Source organism: Alexandromys fortis, unplaced genomic scaffold (assembly GCF_014885135.2).
Source record: "Alexandromys fortis isolate MF-2015 unplaced genomic scaffold, M_Fortis_MF-2015_v1.1 scaffold_52, whole genome shotgun sequence".
Taxonomy (NCBI): domain Eukaryota; kingdom Metazoa; phylum Chordata; class Mammalia; order Rodentia; family Cricetidae; genus Alexandromys; species Alexandromys fortis.
The window spans coordinates 9263554-9283396 of NW_026067929.1; the positions used below are offsets into that span (position 1 = coordinate 9263554).

At 41.2% G+C, this 19843-nt stretch overlaps 1 protein-coding gene across 5 annotated transcripts in view; it reads right to left on the reverse strand.

The window, feature by feature from the left end:
- The window catches only part of Cacnb2 (calcium voltage-gated channel auxiliary subunit beta 2), a 338776-nt gene that overhangs the window by 16978 nt on the left and 301955 nt on the right, over positions 1–19843 (reverse strand). For all 5 annotated transcript variants that reach the window (XM_050144747.1, XM_050144746.1, XM_050144748.1 and 2 more), the window contains 6 exons: positions 16433–16555; positions 14701–14837; positions 11298–11374; positions 7254–7387; positions 3571–3651; positions 3121–3179 (listed from right to left, as the gene is read on the reverse strand). In XM_050144747.1, the coding sequence (XP_050000704.1) occupies positions 3121–3179; positions 3571–3651; positions 7254–7387; positions 11298–11374; positions 14701–14837; positions 16433–16555 (611 nt within the window). The remainder of the gene's footprint in view (positions 1–3120; positions 3180–3570; positions 3652–7253; positions 7388–11297; positions 11375–14700; positions 14838–16432; positions 16556–19843) is intronic.

The following is a 19843-nucleotide window of genomic DNA, read 5'->3' on the forward strand; positions in this document are numbered from 1 at the left end:
TAATGTATGAAAGAACAAAATAAAACAAGGTACACTCTGTGTCATATAGGTTGGCATCAAATGAGCTCCTCCTGCTGCAGCCTCCTGAATACTGGAACTCCAAGTATGTGTCACTAAGCCTGGTCTGTTCCCAACTCCCACCGAGTGTACGTCGGGTAATTCTGTTCTGCAGCTTGGTTATAAAACCATTAATTTTGAAGACATTGTCTCACGTATAAGTAAATCTCCTACACCAGAATATAAAGTGATGTAATGTTTCCCAGGATTATTGATTTTCAATAAGACTTCTCCACAGAACATTCTGACAGCAGTGTCTAATATTCCTGTAGCGATTCAGTGCATAGTTCAAACATTTCAGGGCTGACAACTGACATTTTGAAAGTCACCAGGGAAGAAAGCCAAGTCTACCCAAGATGATAGCTTCCCTTCTCCACTTCCTTGTTAATGTACCTGTTATTATCCTAAAAGTAACAGTGATTGCTTTGCTTCCATGAAAAACTAGTTGGGTCCAGCAACTGGAAGAAGAAGGTTGAGGCAGGTCTCCTTTGATGTGGCACAAACTGTTACATGGCCCGCAGTGATTCTGACTGCTCTCCAGAGCACCCACAAATGTTCTTGACTGTGAGAGCTTAATACCACAATTCTTGATAGCCTAGAACTTTTTGCCAACATTTCCCACCACACCCCTCCTTTGTGGCCCTAACACTTATAAAAATATAACTCATTCTGTGGATTCTAAAGAGTACTTCAGTTCTCTTTCGGACTGCCCTGTGTACACACCCCAGAGGCTTCTGTCTGTTTCTGTCCCCACTCTGTTTCTGTCTTGCTTTGCCAACATTAAAGACATTTAATGAGACAGTTACCCTGGATATACTCCCACGAGTAAAGGTGAAAGTTTTATGTCTTTGGAAATGCTACCATATGGGTTCTTACATCCCTTGGGAATCCTTAATGCATGGCCACAGGCCCAGACTGTTGAAGTGCAGTATAGGATGGGCAAGGCAAGATGCACATGGAAAATACATTTGTCTAGAAACGATAGGTTGACCCTACCTTCTACTATTTCACTTATTTTCTTCCCAGATAAAATAAGTTGGCTATGTGATTCTATAGAAAATAGGTCTGAGATCCAGATTCATAAACGCTCAGGGTTGAACAGAAGTAGTACATTGGTGAGTAAATGGGTGATACCCATTGATTATTTGATTCGTCAGTCTTTCAGTAGTTACACATGATTTCTGTTGTCTCTGTGATTACAGGAAATAGTGTCCTTCAGCTCACTTTGATCTAAGTAGATATCTGTCATGTCAGTGTAGTGTGTTGGTGTCAGGGATACTGTAGTTCCTGTACCAGTGTCCATAAGCTAAACTTGGCCTGACCCCTACTAACCATCCCCCCTCTCCGTCTGGTCCACTGGCCATATCACTCTCCAAAAAACTGTGTCTCGTATTCACTTTCCCCCTCTTCCAGAAGACTTGTTCCATTCCCCCTCTCTGTAGGCCTTTACCCTCTGTAAAGCTAAGGTCCTTTTCTTTTTTACTTTATTTTTAAGTTGAGGAGGGAAAGGATTGCGTCCCATATCTTGGCCAGAACTTTTGAGGTATGTCCCATGGCTATTAATGGCAGTTTCCTTTGTAGGTCCTCTAGCTGGGTTGCTTTACTCATAAAGCTGCCTCATGTCTTGGTACCTTCCTTTCCTTTCCATCGTCTGTTGGCCATGTCCTCCTCTGATTGGGTTGGTGAGATTTTAGAAGAGTTAAACCCTTGCTGGATAGCAAAATTCTCAAATCTGTTGACTACTCCTTTCTCTGTACTACCTGTCCATTGTCTACACACATGCTGGGATGTCCCTGTATTTATATTCTGTTTTACTGTACAAGTTTCAACTTAAAATTTCCATATGGCTCTTCAAGAGTCAGGGACAGTGGCCTTTATGTGTCTGCATTTCTCTAGTGGAGAAAACACAGCAAACAACACTTCCGCACTCAGCTGTCCTTTTCATGTTGAGTGCTTCTGCAGGCACCGAGAGTTCCGAGTTCGCCATCCCGTGAATGCCCTCCCTCACATTCTTGTTGGAGAGGATAACAAAGAGTCATATGCATAAAAGAACACCAGGAAAGTGGAGAAGGGAGAGAGGCTGTGCTACCACGAGAGATGTGAAGAAAAAGTTCCTCCCAGAGGGAAGAGCAAGGAACAGACACTGATGTGGACACGGGCCTAGCTGGCTGGAGCACCCATCATGCTGAGGAAGCGGCTGTCAGGGAAAATCTAAGTGGGGCGGATAGGAAAGCAGGAGAGCAGCCACAGCATGAACAGCCTAGTGAGTTTTCTATGAAGAAGGGGGAAATTAGGCAGCTGGGTGATAGGTGCGAAGGATGTTAGGCTAAGTGTGAAGAGAGATAACTACAGCTAATGGCGTCTCCCTTAGGACAGGAAATACTGATGAGAGGGATGGATGGTGAGATCATTGTCTGGGGAGTTAAGTGGGAAGGAAGTGGGGAATGTGGTCTAGTGCCCAGGTGGTTGTGGGTTAAGTTAACCATTGCTAAGAAAACCCTAGGAAGGGGAAACGCAAAACATCGAGGCAGACATAAATGTAGTAGGGGTAACTCATGCCTTCTGTTGGCTTCTAACCCTCCTACCTCCAGCTATGAGACCTAGTCTGGCCATATCCCTCCACCTCAGGGCAAGTGCTAGAGTTACAGGCCTGTGTTAGTCCCGGTTTGCCTGTTTCCTCCCTGAAGCAAGGATGTAAGTTCACTGTGGGAAAGTGCAGTGAGAAGGGGTTAAAGGGTGATGGGGAAGGAGGTGATGGTAAAGTCTTTTGGAAGGGAGGGAAAGTGTGCTTGTGATATCTGGGCAGCAGCAAGGAACTAGAGCCTTGTGAACTGCAGGTGAGCAGAGATGCAGCCACAGTCAGCTTACAGACACACGTGCAGTGACTGGACCATCCTGGGATGAGGATGCGCAACGCAAACATGGGATCAGATTGCACTAAATGAAGCCTACTTCCTGTCCAGAAAACCAAAACAGTTTACCCTTGGGATCGACTATCTGTCCCACAGAGTTTGACCATCTTCAAAACAAAAATACACAAAGCCAGCATTGCGCAACACTTACCGCCCTTCGAATCTGTGTTTTAAAAAATCGAACAGTGCTTTTTGCATCATATCTGTGACCTGTAATTGGATAATAAATTAAAATGTGAGAAAACCTGAGGATAAATGTTACTGATTATGTGAACCAAGTTTACTTCTCTTCATTAACAGTTGAAAACCTTAGCATCACGTTTGAAAGAAGTGTGATTACCACGTTTCCTGTCTCCAAGCCCTAATGAAATGACAAGATTAAAATTTCTGATCTTAGGATGTTTCAGTGACAAGAGATTCCTTTGCCAGGGCTTGCAGGCATTCTCCATTTGATATTGTTTCCTGGATGTGGTGCGTTAGAGCTAGCAGGAGTATCCATGGCAACCTTCAGGAAATCAGAACACTAAACAAAACACACCACAGCCTGAAAAACAACCTGCTTGGCTGCTGTGAGCCTCGCTCACATTCACCTCCTACTCACCTCATAGCCCTTCAGAGAGGGGCCCACGAGGACCACTGGCCGCATGGAAGGTACCACATCATAAGGAGGAGTGTGCTCTGTCTGCAAAGAGATGAAGCAACTTTAGACTTCTCAAAGGCAGTGGGTCTGAGATACTTTGTACATAAGATACTCTTCTCAACTCTAATATACAAGACACTGATTTTTCAGGCATTTAAATATTTCCGTCATTGCCTCTTTTCCAAGTAAATCAACTCCATGAAAGACTGGCAGCTTTCTTTTTCTAAGGTTTAAATTACTGCATAGTCTCTAGTTTCCTTGCATGTAAGCTGCTTGGTAGAACAAACAGAAACATGCCCAATGTATACTAGGTACACCAGGCTCAGTTGAGCCAGTGCGCCATTGCTCTTTGGGAACACTTGGACTTCCGAAGACATCAGAGGATCATGGTTAATTATGACAGATAAATCCCTGTCAGCTTTGCCTATGATTTGTTGGTCTTACCTGTATAAATCCTAGTTTCCAAACATTGTGCCAATCACTACCAAATGCTTGGAATTCCACTGAAAATCTGAGGGAGCAGAAATTGGCAGGCATGCTAGTGCCAAAACAGTAATTATCATCACTGTTCACAGCTTTAGGGTTAGGGTTTTGGAATTTTTGACCTCTTTTTTTTTGGCATTTATAAACATCTCATGTCAAGATTAATGTGCATTGGAGGAAGGCGAACGATTTGTCATAATTTTATTTGACCATGCTTCAGTGGCTTCAAAATGTTTCTTACCACCTTGCATATATAATATGTTTCTGAAGCATGTATTAGCTAGTTTTTGTTCCGTAACTGATTTATACATCTCTTTGGGTAATTTGTTTTTTTGTTTAGAAAAACAGGGTAGGAGCTAAATTTTACTGTCACTTCTAAAACTATTATTTTCAACTTGATTTTTTTTTCAAATAAAAATTTGAAACATAAGTAACAAATTTTCTTGATGAAATTTAAACAAGCTCTTGTAACAGGCAATTGTAAAGTGATGCAGGAATAACCTCTTAATGCAGGGGCACGAAGGAGGTTGGGCTTTGCACACTGGATGAACAAGTCATTTACTCTTATTAATGACTTGTGAGCTCTGTAAGATGCATCATCCCTTGAGGAGCATCTGAAAAATATATTTTAAACATGACATACAGCAAAAGAACTTTAAGAACTTGATCAACTGGTGTGTATGTACTATTTAGTTGCACCATTCTGTCACTAAAAATCATTTGACTCTTGTTTCAAATCACCGCATCACAGACTTGCTGTCTTCCTCTTTGTTTCACTTACGTGGCTACTTAGACACACATCAAATTCAACAGCGTCCATATGAGCTTTCACCAGTATATAATCAAATGGAAAAAGATATTACCACCAATGGGCTGTTCACCTTTTATTGTTTAAAATTTCCCCTAGCAATCCAAACTTCTTTTTAATAGACATGATAAAGAAAATACATATTTGAATGAAAGTGTAAAAATTAGACAAACACAGCACACGGACAGCACAAAAGCCAGACAAGCAGTGCACTAAAAGCAACCTAAGACATGGAAGACGATTGGGGTGGACGCTCTCACAGCCAGCTCTCGTCTGAGTCTACATTATCACAGAAGAAGGAACACGAGAGTGAACACCAGTGCCGCAGGCATCAGAAGCATATTTATTAAGCGATTGTATTTCATAGCACTTGGGTTTGTACTGAAAGTGCCTGGAAGCCACATCCTTCCGCTACTGTGGTGAGACCACCACTGTCACCATTACCTATGGAGATAGACACTGCAAGCAGTGAAAGAGCAGCTACTAAGAAATCCGAGTGGCCCAGTGTTAGATAGGACTTTGGTTCCTTCAGTCTGTGACTGCCAGTCTAGCAAAGGGTTACCCATGCTGGCCATCAATCAGCTTCTCTACCATCGGGGCAGCATTAGAAATTACCTTATTTGATGGAATATTGATACTTTGTGCCATATTACTAATGACAACATTTTTATTTGTCCTTTTTGATTAAGCCATTTTTTGTTTCACTTCTTTAGTGGAAAAAATTAGGATAAATGTCTTTAATGTTTTGAAATTTACAGGCAGGTAAACTACAAAGTACTTCTTGACGAGCATGGTCATATCAATGTTGCCATGACCGAGTAGTGTTGACTGTCTAAGAAACGCCTGCAGTTACCTAGCTGCGAGCAACAGTTGTGATGACAAAGTCAGACCAGAGAGGTGGCCCACTCCTGTGGAAGATCATCAGGTTGGGGCTTTCTGTGTTAACACAGAAGTCCAGGTGTTTAAATTTTGCCTGGAGTTCTCTTCTTAATGATTATTTAAAAAGAAAAAAAAAGCTTATGCTTTTGTGTATAACTTATTGTTAACATCTATAGAGCAAACAGTTGATTTTCTGTGTGGTGGTAAGACTTTTAATTTGATGAAAGTCTAGGGAAGAACAAATTTTGCTTCATGTGTAGGCTAAAAAAATACCCCTGGCCGGGTGGTAGTTGCACAAGCCTTTAATCCCAGCACTGCAGCTGCAGGTGGATCTCTGTGAGTTCAAGGCCAGCCTCGTCTACAAGAGCTAGTTCCAGGACTGGCTCCAAAGAAACACAGAGAAACACTGTCTCAAAAAAATAAAAAAATAAATAAAAAACAAAAAAAAATACCCATGCTTGTGCCAGACTTGGTAACAATAGGGGCTATATAAGTCTAAAAGCATAATGACTATGGAAGGTGTTATGTCAAAGGAGAAGAAAAAAATGGGAAGAGGGAGGTCTTTTGAAAATAGTGCTCTAGCAATGAAACATGCCGAGAGGAAACTTGGATTAAAAGGTCTTGGGAATTCCTTGGAGTTTCCATTCCGGGCACAGCATCGGTATACCGTCTCAGTTGGCCAAGGGAAAAGGCTCTACATGTGGCCAGCAGCCATATTGTCTACTAGGTGAGATGCCGAAATCTGACTGATGGAGAAGGCAAAACTATTGGGAGAGTGTTTATATATGACAATAGGAAAAACTCACAGTAAACCGCCAAAACAAGCCTGCAGTTTCCACTGGTCTTGTTCATCAGCAGATTTTGCACCTAATGGATTAGAAGTTTAAATACTGACTGAATTTAAAATTGAATAACCTCTTGTTTAAAGCACAAGCAATGTATCTGGATATTATAAATCAGAATCCAATAACTGCTTTAATGTGCTTTATTATAAATTATGTGTCTGGCAAAAAAGACAGGCGATAAAAGCGTGTACAACTGAGGTGTGCTGTACAGCATGGCCAGTGTTGGACATCTTCGAGTGTTTAAACAAAATCCCTTGTGGCAGATATTATTCCATCAAAAAGGATAAGTACTGTGACGGCATTTCAACAGGCCACTCACTGAATGTTATTGGTGGAAGATATATGGATTCGGTTATCTATTGATAGGTTGTCTTAGGACTGGGAAGACTACTTAATGAAACTGAAGGACTTGATGCTAATGATGCCAGTGGCAGGAAAAACATAGGTATGTCAATGCCGACTTACCGATTTCTGCTTCTGCTTAGCTACAGCAGCGTGGAAAAGAAACAAAGAATAACAGAGCATGCGTGTTATTGGCTTGTCAAAGGACACAGACAATCAACAGGACCGGAACTGTGACGCAGTGCAGATGAGCAAGTGGACAACAGGAGCTGGGAGATCTGTGTTACCTTCTTAAAGAAGGGCATTCTTTTCTCTTTGGAGTGGGGTGACGTTACACTGTTTGCACTGGGCTTAGGGGAGCGGTGGTTTGCTGGAATATCATTCTCTTCTGCATCTAAGCCAGTAGCATCTATGTCTATAGCTATATACAGACAAACAATTCAAAAGTCGTCAGGTGGATAGGAGAGGAAAAGCAGATTATAAATAAAATAAAATGAAAGCAAATAAACCAACCACTGTAGAAGAATTGTCACGAGTGAGCAGCATATTACAGAGTAAAATATAAATGTAAGACATGTTAAGATGCAATGCCATCAAATATAACTAGATGGAAAGATACCCTTGTAATAGCTCTTTCTCACACAAGTTGGTTTTGTGCTCGATCTCCTGAGTACTTTTGAAGAAATATCTTTTTACTGTCTCATCTCAAACGTTGCTATTATCCATATTAGCTTATTAATGTCAGGTACAAAGCACTTGGTCTCAGTGCAATATCTTCGCTTATCTCTTAGATAAAAGATGAGTACTCTGGACACATTTAATACAATAGGCCTCAGTCTTCTCATTTTGTTGGATTTTAATGTTAGGAGAAAGGGGACCACATAAAAAGTTTCATGAAAATTACAACAGACATTTTAGGACAAGAGAATATGAATCCCTTAATCCAGGCAGTACCCAGAAAATCATAGGGAAGGCAAATGATTGCTAGGGTGATCTGGGATGGGCAGGACTAAAGTGTTTTCAAGGAAGTATGTGTGTGCCCTCCGAGATTCTGATTGAAGACCAGTGGGAAACACCAAATTAATGAAATCATCATATCAAAATCAGTTAGGATTTAGACAGTTTCAAGCTTCTGAGGAAGAATGTAAGAGCCCAAAGGCCCAAGAGAACAGGCCTCTTGTTTCCTCAGGAGTATAAAGGTCCTAGGTTGGTTGCTTGACCTGTTGTCGCTTCTGAAACCCTTTTGCCTGAAAATATAGCTCTAAAACTAGTCAATGTAAAAAGGATGCATAATTTCATTTTCAAGTTCCTGAAATCTTTCTACATCAAATTGCTGTAAAATTTTTATCAACTACAGAATAGTAAGTTTCAAAGATCAATTCAAACAGTCTTGGTTTTTAAGACTTAAAAACTGAACCCACAGAATGTAAGTGGCCTCCTCTTGGCAGAAGTCCAGCAGTACCAGGTTGCAGACCCAACGCTCCTGCCTTAAGAGTTACACCCATTCCTACACTGCCTAGCAGGTGAGGTACCTTCTGAAGGCCTTCTTTTTATTCCTTTTATTTCCCCATTGGTCATGCCCTTGGGCCTGCTAGGTAATTACTTTATGGTTGAGAATAGGTCAAGCAGAAGAAAGGAAAATTTATTCACCCCAGTAAGCCTGGGGCAAAATATGTTAATAAATCCCATAATGTGTTGATAGAAGGGACAAAAAAAATCAGAGTTATAGTTTGGTGCTTAGGTTCAGCTACCTTGCCCTGTGATACACAAGCTGAGCTGAGGCCTACAGAAGCCTCCCCCGGCCTTTTCAAAGGACCCAAGAGCATCTGATCTTGGCACAGCATTTTGAAGTTTTATAGTTACTGTGATCCAAGAGGCTTCAGACTTGGAATATTGGGGATTTCCTGTTTAGTTGCTTTTCATTTGACTAGTTCAGAAGTCTTTACAGGGGTGAACACCTGACTTATCTGCACAATGTTGCAGTATCAACTCTGTTATTTTATGAGTAGGGATTTTCTTTTTCTTCAGTCTTTGCAAACTAATTAGTTAAAGGTTCAGACCTTGATCTGCAGAGGAATGTCATAGTCATGAAAACTTCAGGTGTTTGGGATCGACCTAGACTTTTAGACCACACTATAGCATTCATTGCTCATGTTGGAAGGTTTCTGTGTGGTGCTACTTGAGAAGTGTTACCCTGAAGAGGATGGAAAGCAGGTCATGAGTCCCAATACAGAAGCTTGCTATTAACAACTTCCAGATAGGAAAGAAAGGATCCAAGCTACTATCTCCTTCTTATTGGGTCTTAACCAACATCAAATCTGGTTCCTTTCTTGTGGTGTATTCCCATATACTTTATCCTCGCTACCTTCTACTGGACTTATGAAAACCACATTCAAGGACCAGTACCATCCAAGAACTTGATTGGAACTGAGGCTAGAAATCATGACAAATACAAGAGCTCACAGCCCTTCATTATGATGACATTTCTGAGTTGGATTTTAGGGTCTCTCCACAAAATCTCATCTGCTATGGTCATCAGATGGATTTGTTTAAAAGGAAATTAAAGGAATTAAAACTGGAAAATCATAGAGAATGGGATGCATACAGGTCTAGCCTTGGCAAGGATGGCATATTCAGCCACCCAGGCAAAGCCTGAGCTCCAGATGGAAACTCATCTGCACCTCAACACCAAGGGCCCCAAATCCCTTTCCAGCTTAGCACTTGATGACCTTTTGCTTTAACTTAGGTCTAGAAGTGTCTGGATTCATTCTGAAAGATTTCTAAAATATCATATTCAGAACACATTAAGAAACACACTTTTCAACTTTCCTGTTTTCTATACATGCCATTGAGCTCAGGGGATTCTTCTCCTGAGAGATGCCACCCACTTTTAACTACAGACCTGTATCCCACACCTTAGCACACATTAGCATTACGTGGAAGCAGTGCTTACACATTTTATAAATACTTATTATTCCTCACTATTGTTTACTTTCTTGTCCCATCCCTTTTGATTTAGAGAAACTCAGAAACTTATTTTAGCTTACTCTTAGAGCTCGGGTCAAGTGAAGCCAAGTTTGGGGATGAAGTCTATGCACAGGTGTAGTGTGAGTTACGTGTTGTGCAACTGGAGATTACCCCATTTCATGGGAATTGCAAATTCCTCCTTGGTCTAGCAGTGAGCTGGAAATTATAGTTAGGAACTCTGGTAAGCAAAACAAATGAAAGTTACACTTGGAGGCCAGTCTACATTTGCTCTGAAATGGTTAGTTGTGCTTGGAAGTGGACTTGGAAATTTTCTCTAGGATTTTCTGAAGAATCCCTTTAGATCCATCGAGCTATTGATATGAAATTCATCACAGAGCCCAAGCTCTAAATATTCTGATAGTACATCTTACATTTGGTTTTATTTCCAGCTCAATCTCAATGTTGGATTTTAGTAATGATAACACGTGACTCCAAAATGAAATATTATTTTACGTTCAGGCTGACTTACTTTGTTCTCCAATATACAGGTGCTTTTCAGCATTGCATTAACACAAATCGAGGTTGTGTTATCAGAGAGCATGGAAGAACTGTGTCTCCAGCAGGGCTTTAGCTGATGTAACTTGCTTCCATGTTAGAGCCCCTATGAGTCTTCAGAGACAGCCTTTTAGATAGTTACGGTGTCTGTAATGGCTAGGGAGGAATCCCTGTAACCTCACATCTGAACAAGGTCAGGAGTGGAGGCCTACAGGGATTCCCGACTCCTCCTCCACCGTGGTAGACATGCCCTGTATTAATACTGCAAGACCTTCAGTGTCTACTCTGAGTAGACTAGCTTAATTTTCAGTGCCTTTAAATTGCTGTGAGGTTTTCCAGCCAGTATAGATCCTAAACTGACATTTCTTTTTGTGCTCAGAGTTTGCTCACTTAAACATTTTGCTAAATGTTTACTTGATAAAAGGTTTCAACTTTCAGGAAGTATTTATAGAAGAACTTCAGCTTTGCAATGACAGATTTATCAGGCAAAATGCAATAAAATAAACTGAAATTTAAATTCTAGCTCACATAAAACTTTTCTTCCCTTGTCAATATGTCATAGTAGGACTAAGGTATGCAATTAGATTACAGCTATCACTTCTGTAATAACTTAGAGCAACACAGGCTATTTCCTTGCTTGATTTTCAATACCAAGAAAAAAAAAACCTACCCATTCTGTCCCTAATTTCACGGGGGCCTTTTTCTTCCTGATACACTCTCACATGTGCAGGTTTGAAATTCCCATAACTAATGGAGTCTGGGGCAGCACAAAAGACATAGGCCGTGGTCAGCACTCACCCCCTACTTACCAGATGAGGGCGGTGTCGATTTCCTGGAACTAGGTACTATGTCACCCAGACTGGATGAAGAATTTCCTCCTGATTTACTGAAGTAAAGCAAAAACTCAGATTAAACTTAACAATTGTTTTATATCCTAAAGCATTGTATTGCTCAATAAACGTTCTAATTTATCGAGTTTTTAATTGAACCAAAAATGTGTATTTCTAACAAGGAAACAAACAGTCATTTCCCAATGGAGATTCTTGGAGTCCTTGAAGCAGTTTTATGATGTCTCTGTTTTGAAGTTCAGGGCTTAATAGGTTTTCTTTTTTTTTTAAGATTTATTTATTATGTATATACAATGTTCTGTCTTCATGTATTCCTGCATGCTGGAAGAGGACACCAGATCTCATTATAGATGGTTGTGAGCCACTATGTGGTTGCTAGAAACTGAACTCAGGATCTTTTGAAGAGCAGTCACTGCTCTTAACCTCTGAGCCACCTCTTCAAGCCCCCAGAGTTTAATTTTTTAAAGTCCTTGGGAGAAGAGTTGGATAATTTCTACAGTCCTCTAGTTCCATGCCCAGATGACAGATGGGTAGACAGAAGAGATTTCCTTTGCCTTTGCTTTTATAGGGCTTGTAGGTAAGGTCTAAGACCTCAAGGCTAACACCAGTTCCCTTGGCTTAGATTGATTATTTTTAGTATCTTAAGATTTAAAGTATACCTTGCATGGCAATCTGTAAATGAAAATCATAGCGATACCCCAATTTATCCATCTTTAAGACAAAAGAAGAAACTTAAATACAGATTGTAATATGAACTAACTAGAAATTGATAGTGAACATTTTCAGAACAAGACTAACAAGAAGGATTCTACTTTGTTGCATCGTGAAGATTTTATTCAACACTTATGAACTGAGTATCTACTAAAACACACTTGTAAGAAAATGCCATAATGACATCTGGTATCTTGTTTGATAATTTTAAAAGTAAAGAATATAAATTACAAGATTCTGTAAATTAAAATGAAAGAATTACAAGATATTTTGTGATGGAGCGTATGCTTATATCTTAGAAACTTTGGAGTTGCTAGTATAATGTACGGTTCACGAGTACATATCAATGTGTGTCAACTCTTAACACGTGAAGATCCCAGAACTGTGCCGACAGAATAAGAATGCCATGAAATTAGGCAAGATAACTGCAGTGCCCAGTGCTTCTTACCATGGATGGACCGGGTCCTGCTAAAAAGAACTGTGGACCACGGCTGTGCCTCAAGGGGCACTGCTGACAAAACTAAATACTGGCATGCAGAAAAAACATCTGCCCTCACTGACTGGTTGAATGTTTTTCTAGTCTTCTAGCATTTTAATACACAAAGCCAATCCCAAGCATTTTACTCTATGTCGCTAAGAGTTTAAATACTTCTGCACATCCAATAAGGACACGCAGGAGTGTATACAGCTCATAAAAAGTAGAACTTGCAGCATCATCATTTTTGGCAATTCCACAAGGATGCTGATGGTTAAGACCAAGCACTTCCTTGCTGTTCCTTTTACCTTTGGTTTTATTTCCCCCAATCCTAAGTCCCACCTTAGTTCAAGCATGAGTTGGCTCTACTTTTAGACAGATGCTGCCAACCCCTAAATGGTTCAGAGGCAGATGGGTCGTTGAATGCCATCTACAGGCCAAAGTCTTGAACCGTGTGCCAGTATCACTGCCTTTGATGACTGTTAGCCTTTTAAAACTTTTTCATTATTATTTGTGTTTTGTGTACACATATGTAAATATACCATCTATATGCAATGTCCTTGGAGGCCAGAAGAGGGCATCTGATCCCCTGGAACTGGAGATACAGATGGTTGTTAGACTCCATGTGGGTGACAGTTACGTGGGTACTCTGGAAGAGCAACCTTTACTCTTTCTTAACTACAGAGCCAGCTCTCCAGCCCCAGTTTTTGTCAGACTTTGAAATCTTTGTATATCCATACATATATGCATATTTGTGTATATATAATACAGATAAGTATATGGATAAGTATACGTGTACATATATACACAAATTTCAATCTTCTGAAATATGTATTATATACGATATATATTATTATAATATATTATATATTATTATATATCATATATATATAAACACTGACTCTGAGGCTGAGCCTGGCATGGTGGTGCACTCCCTTAATCCCAGCACTTGGTAGACAGAGGCAGGTGTACCTCTGTGAGTTCGAGGACAGTCTGGTCTACAGAGCAAGTTCCAGGATAGCCACAGCTACACAGAAAAGCCCTGTCTTTAAAAAACAAAACAAAAACAACAAAAAAACCCACCGACTCTGATTATGTCCTCACAAAATATCTAAAGTGTTAAGAGGCAAATGTAAACACTTTCAGGGTGAGTAGAAGTACTTACTCATAACTAGAAAAAGGTTGTTAAAGGATACAGTAAAATCAAACAGCAGAGTCAGAGTACAGTTATAAGAAAAATTAACCAGTTCAGTAGAATAAGTTGAGAGATACTGGGAGTGTAACAATGATCAAATGTTGGTCTTAATTAGGTTGGGTATATTCGATTTCACTCCTCTGTTGACAGTAGGTGAAGAATACTGATAACATTCAAATAGAATCACTAACAACATAGTTTATGACATTACTGGATAAACAAGCAAGATATAAAGGAGTGAAAACAGAAACCCAGTTATCTAGATGAAGGTAAAGACTTCTTTATCCCCCTCCATCCATCCGTGTCAGAAGAAGCATGCCATGTTCTCCAGCTTGGCTATACAGACTTCAGTATGAAATTCACTACAGGGCTGAGAAGCCCACCTAAGGAGTATCTTGGTGAAGAAGCTTAAGCCTCCCAGGAAGCTGCAGTCAGAGTAATAGGCCTGGCCTATTATATAACTCAGCTAATTGCTATTCGCAAAGGCAATTTTAATGTGCTTTATGCAGAGTGTCTTTTTACACGCTCAGCATTGGGAGAACTGAAAATCGAATCTGGCGGGTGAAAATGAAACTAACAGACCACAGAAGCTGCTGTTGCCCAGTGATGTCCAAGATTGATATCCCTAAAGAATCTGCCAGCCACCCAGGACAGCTACAGACAGACACTGGGATTTCACTATGGCTGCTACGTGCCTGAATATGTTCAGCAAATGATTAGGACTTCAGGGTCTCCTCTGTGCTGAAGGCAAACCTTAATGCTTTGTGACCTTAGCTGCTTTTATTAATGATCATAATCTGATTCTCTCTCAAGTGGGCTAGAAATCAGAAGCAGGAATGGAGTGTTTTTAAAGGGCTGTCCATGAACTGTATCAGCATCTGCTTAACACATAATAAGAATCACAGCTCTTAGCAAGAAATAACAGGGCAGAAGAGAGGGCATTGTCTGCATTTATACATAAACAGCTGGTGTTTTCCTCATACCTGGAGTAGAATTTCCCTTGCTTGGCTCTCTGTTCATGCTGTAGCCTCATGTTTTCTAGTTTGACCGGGCTTGGAATAAATCCGATTTCACAGCCTTCTTTGACCAATCGTCCTATCCACCAGTCATTATTAAATTTCTACACACAAAATCAAAAGTATTAGAATGAATTAGTGCACAGAAAGATCTGAATTGATTTCTTCTATAACCTTTTTCAGCAGAGAGAAACATGGCAGTTAGAAGCATGCATCGAATACGAGAATTCAAGAAGCCCTTGGCTTCATGGGCTCAGCTCAGAAGAGTGAAATATGCTTGATGCTCTCAGCCAGCAGTTCAATGAAGGCTTTGCGTTCCCTTGTGTTCCCCTTCCCAGTGCTGCCTTTAGGACCAGGCTGAGTCTGTGCTAAGCTTCCAAGGTTATTGTCCATACCTAGCAAAAGACAGGAGCTCAGAAGCCTTATGGAGCCCTTTCCCTTATAAATGGGATTAACTGAAAGTATTAATATTGAGAGAGATATTAAGTGTACCTGAAATATTTTGTACCAGCAAAGTGTACTTCTGTGCAGTTTTACAACCTTACAGTACTGTGTTCACACATGTTTTTTCTCATGTTGTGCTGACAGTTTATCTCTTGAATCTTCACAATCTAATTTTATTTTCCTCAATTAAATCTATTCTCAAACATCTCAAAACTCTTTTTTTTCCTTTTTCTCTCCATAATAAAAAATGGTTCTGCTCAAAGTATTGGCATCAAGAAAGTCCCTGTGTTAGTCAACTTCCTGTTGTAGAGTGGCTCACTGTCCTTTCTGAACGTGTGTATTTACATGTTTTGATGCTGTGAGCTCTCTTAGTGGGCAGTCAGCATCTCCTTCCCTCTCGCCCCCTAGTTCACTTGTCAGTTAATTTCCATAAGCTCCCTGTGAATTCCTCCAACTGTAAATTAAAAAATCAAAATAAAAAGCTCATGTGCCCCCAGACTGTCATTTAGGAAGAATAACTGTCACCGTGGTATCCCACAGAATAACTGCGTGACATGTGAACAGCTAATAAAACTTAATTAAAGGTGAATTTTTCCAATGTTCGGACCGTCATTGTCAGCTTAGGGGAAGAGGAAATTCCTTGGCATCATCTTCTTGTCTCATTTGTTCTGACTCCCACCGCTCCTTTCCACTGCAGAAAGCCACAAAACCTTCTCCCAGGAGGCAGGCATGGTGACTCATAACGACAGTTCTAGCTCTCAGGTGGATGAGGTGGAGCAGCGATAGAAGGAAGATTATAGCAGGTTTGAGGTCAGCCTGTATATAGTGAGTTTCAGAGCCTGGGCCTCATAGAAAGTCCTGGGCCACAGAGTAAAATCTTGTCTCAGAAAAAAACAAAACAATAAACCCTCTTCCTTAGTGTAGCTCCAAGTTCACACATCAGGGAAAATCACGCATAGTTAATCAAGGTTAATTATTTCAAGATAAAGTGCAGGTCACACATAAAAATGGATTATCTAACAAAACAGTTCCTAATTTCTAGGGCACAAAGCCCAGAGGGGCCCTAGCTCCTACCAGGAGCCTCTGCCTCCTTCCTCATTAAGTTTATTTATACCGAAAAGGCTGTGAGCCGCTGATTTAGCGGTATTTTAGACAGCCGCAGCTAGACCAGATGCTTTCTCACAGCAATAAGAAGGCAGTGAGAGTCGAAGGTGAGATCACCTTCACACTGAAAGAAGCTGAAAGTTTTCCTTACTTCCTTAACATGCAGAAAATCCTTTGCCTCGAAGGAGATGGCCATGCCTGGCACCGGGACGTCATCCTCCTGGGCCGCGCTGTACCTGACGTTGGTCCGAACTGCAAATGCAACAGGTTTTGTCTAAAGAGGGATGGGAGGAAAAACAGAAAGAAAAGAAATAAAGGTGGCCTTCCCTTTTCCCACTCAATTACAAAGACACATTCAAGAGCTGTTGGACTCCTGTCCTCCTCACTGGTTCCTCCTCACAAAGCAACTTGTTAGGGTTCTCAATGAATGTGATGGCCCTCAGCCACACCCACCCACATCTGAACTAGGAAACACGAAGCTATTGTTCTCTGTGCAAGCACTGAAGTAATAAAAGTGAAGACAGATGAAGGAAACACCGCAGCAGACAGCAACCGGAAACCAGGACACACGCACAATGCCTAATTTGGTTTGGGTGGGAAAAAAAAAAACCCACAAAACAAAACCTAGAAACTGCCTCCCTACCCTGAGCATTCCCTTAAATTAATCGTTAATGATTGATTCCCAATGGTATAATATTTGGAATGGAAAAATAACTGAGAATATACGCTCTGCTCTTCGCAACCATTATTCATGGCTGCAGGGAACTGTGAAAGCAGTGACTTTTTTATCCTACCGTTTTTTCCTCCTCGAGTTCACTAATTAATTTGCCATCCTTCACTGTTTGGTGCTTCTGAAAATGCACAGGTAAATGTCTGTTCTCACTGGCAATACGTGCATATTCAGGAGATGGATAAATGGAGGAGGCCGATATTTGTGGCATGCATATTCTGAGGCCAGTGGCTATTCAGCCTTCCCATGTTTCCTCTGTCCTGGGGGCAAGATCAAACAGAATCTGACACACCTTGGCCTTGTAGAAGGCAAGAGTGTGGTTACAGACTAGTTATAGACAAAAATCTGGGACACAGTGGGACCCAAGAGATGATTTAGATCTTGGGGGCAGCAAAGCTAGGTCAGCCTTCTAGACCAAGTCAGGATGAGCTCGGAGACAGAGCTCAGGCTGCTTTGCTCCCAGCTTCAGACTCATGGGCCTTCCAAGTTTACCAGAAAAGCTCCGTCAGGGTTCAAGGTAAGGTGGGAGGGAAAACAGACTGCATAAACACAGGGCTAGCCCACTGCATAGACACAGGGCTAGCCCACAGTCCTGTACCAACATCAATAGCAGGAACTCCAGGGCTGCTTGTTGTAGAATTAATTATATATACATCCATGCTTATTCAGGGTCATTATCAGGATACCTGCAAATCAATGTTGTCATTCCAGTGTCCCTGAACTCTGGTACGGCTCCAAGGATGACATCCTTATACCACTCCCAGGGCTCTAGTGTGCTAGTCCTGCATCCCTTTCTAATTTGTTTTTTAGCTGTAAGGCACAAGGCACACGAGGTAACTGTGGATCATTCAGTCCAGTTCTGCTTCTTGCAACCCTGTACCAAGGTGCCATGTGGGCACATGCTACATTGCTTAAGGTTGACTAGTAACTTGTCCGTGCTCTGTTGCCTGGACACACAGAATTAAAGGCTGACTATAGATTACCTTGTGAAGTAAACTTCAACAGGTTGCCGAGGCAATAAACACTACTTCACAAGAGAGGGGCACCTCCCCCTCCAGGTAATGAAGTGGAGAAATGGCTCAGTGGTTAAGAGCAGTCAGTGCTCTTCCAGAGGTCCTAAGTTCAATTCCCAGCAACCATATGATGGCTTATAATCATCTGGTAATGAGATCTGGTGTGCGTGCATACATGAAGGCAGAATGTTGTATACATAATAAATGTATAAATAAATCTTAAAAAAAAAGAACATAAAAGCTATGCCTTAGTTACCCTGTCTTCAGCCTGTTTCCAGTACTTAAGGAGATAAGAAACAACCCATGATGCAAACGTTAAAAGCTCCCATCTTTTCTTCTCGGTGGCTCTCCACCTTGTATCTGACCTAGTTTACAGTAAAGTATAAAAGCGAGACCGGGGATGTGGCACCTGGCAGGCAGTGGGCGGAGTACTGTACACAGAGCACTAAGTCAGTCACCAAGGGCTGTTTATCCTAGATGGGGAAATCGGCTCCAGAAGCTTTCCCAGAAGTCTGCCGTGTGGCACGCATGGGTAACCCCAGCACTTGGAAGGCTTAGGCAGGGTGAGAGCACATTCAAAGTCAGCCTGGGCTAAATAGCAAGACCCACTTCATAGAAACAGAACACACCACAACCCAAACTGCCCCAGGTTGTGAGCAACAGAGTGGTCACTCAAACCCGATCTTGTCCCCCCACAGTCTAAGTTCTGTTAGTAAATTTAGCTGCATGGCAGTTCCAGGCTAGTTGCATGTTTGTATGGAATTTTGAAGACCTGGAAACACTATTTTACATAGTGTTAAAAAGTTAACTGGTACCTTCCAAAAGAAGAAAAAAAAGGCACGAGTAACTGATTCTCATAGTAGCCGATCAGGCTCCCAAGGGAACAAACACTGCTGCTATTCATGAGGAACGTCACACACTTTCTGATTGTTTTGCTAGAACCAACTCGAGGCCAAGTAGTATGTCAGTAGCAATGGTAAATAATGATTTTTATTTATCTGAATATCTTTCTTTTTTACCTCTTTTTTCTCAAGATATAAAGCAGTATTTCATGCAATAAGAATTGAAATATTAAAATACTGTGGCTTCATAGCTTCTAAAAAGTACCACAGTTACTTAGGGAGACTGTGAGGAAGGACATAGCTACCTCCACTCTGGAAAAATAAGTGAGCTGAAAGCAATGAAAAATTTCTCGGTATGAAGTATCAACTAGAAAGGGTTAACTTTAAGGGTTTTTAATAGCCTGAAAGTTATTTTAGGAACATGATAGTTTTACTTTGCAAGTTTATTAATTTTTTCTCAAGACTGTTTTTCTGTATACCTTTGCTGTGGCAGCCCCTACATGCCTGGGCCCAGCTCCCTCCACAGAGTCCCATAGTCCTCTGCGGTTCATCCGTTTGCCTCAATTCTGATTCCTTACACAGTTTTCATCGGTCTGTGGCTTTCATCATGAACATCCTCTAGAGATGAGTACACTTCATTCTAAGGTGAGCAATGCAGTTACTGGACTCGTTGCTAAAGATCCAAGCCACCTAGTGTCCCACCACCCTCTGGTCCTTCACACTAACATTAGTCTACTTGGCCTAGAGACCCAAAAGGGTTCCAGAAATATCTCCTAACACAGCTCCAAATGTCTGCCTTTCGATGTTCCTGCTCACTCCAGCTCTCTACCCCTCACCCTAGACATAGTCTGTGGAGAGTCAGCCACTGACGGATGCGTACACAGAAAGCTAATATGGCAGGCCCTAGAGGATGGTCTGGGATAGCTCTGGCCACAAGACTTTTTTATTTTATTTTTATTTTTTTATTTTTTGGTCTC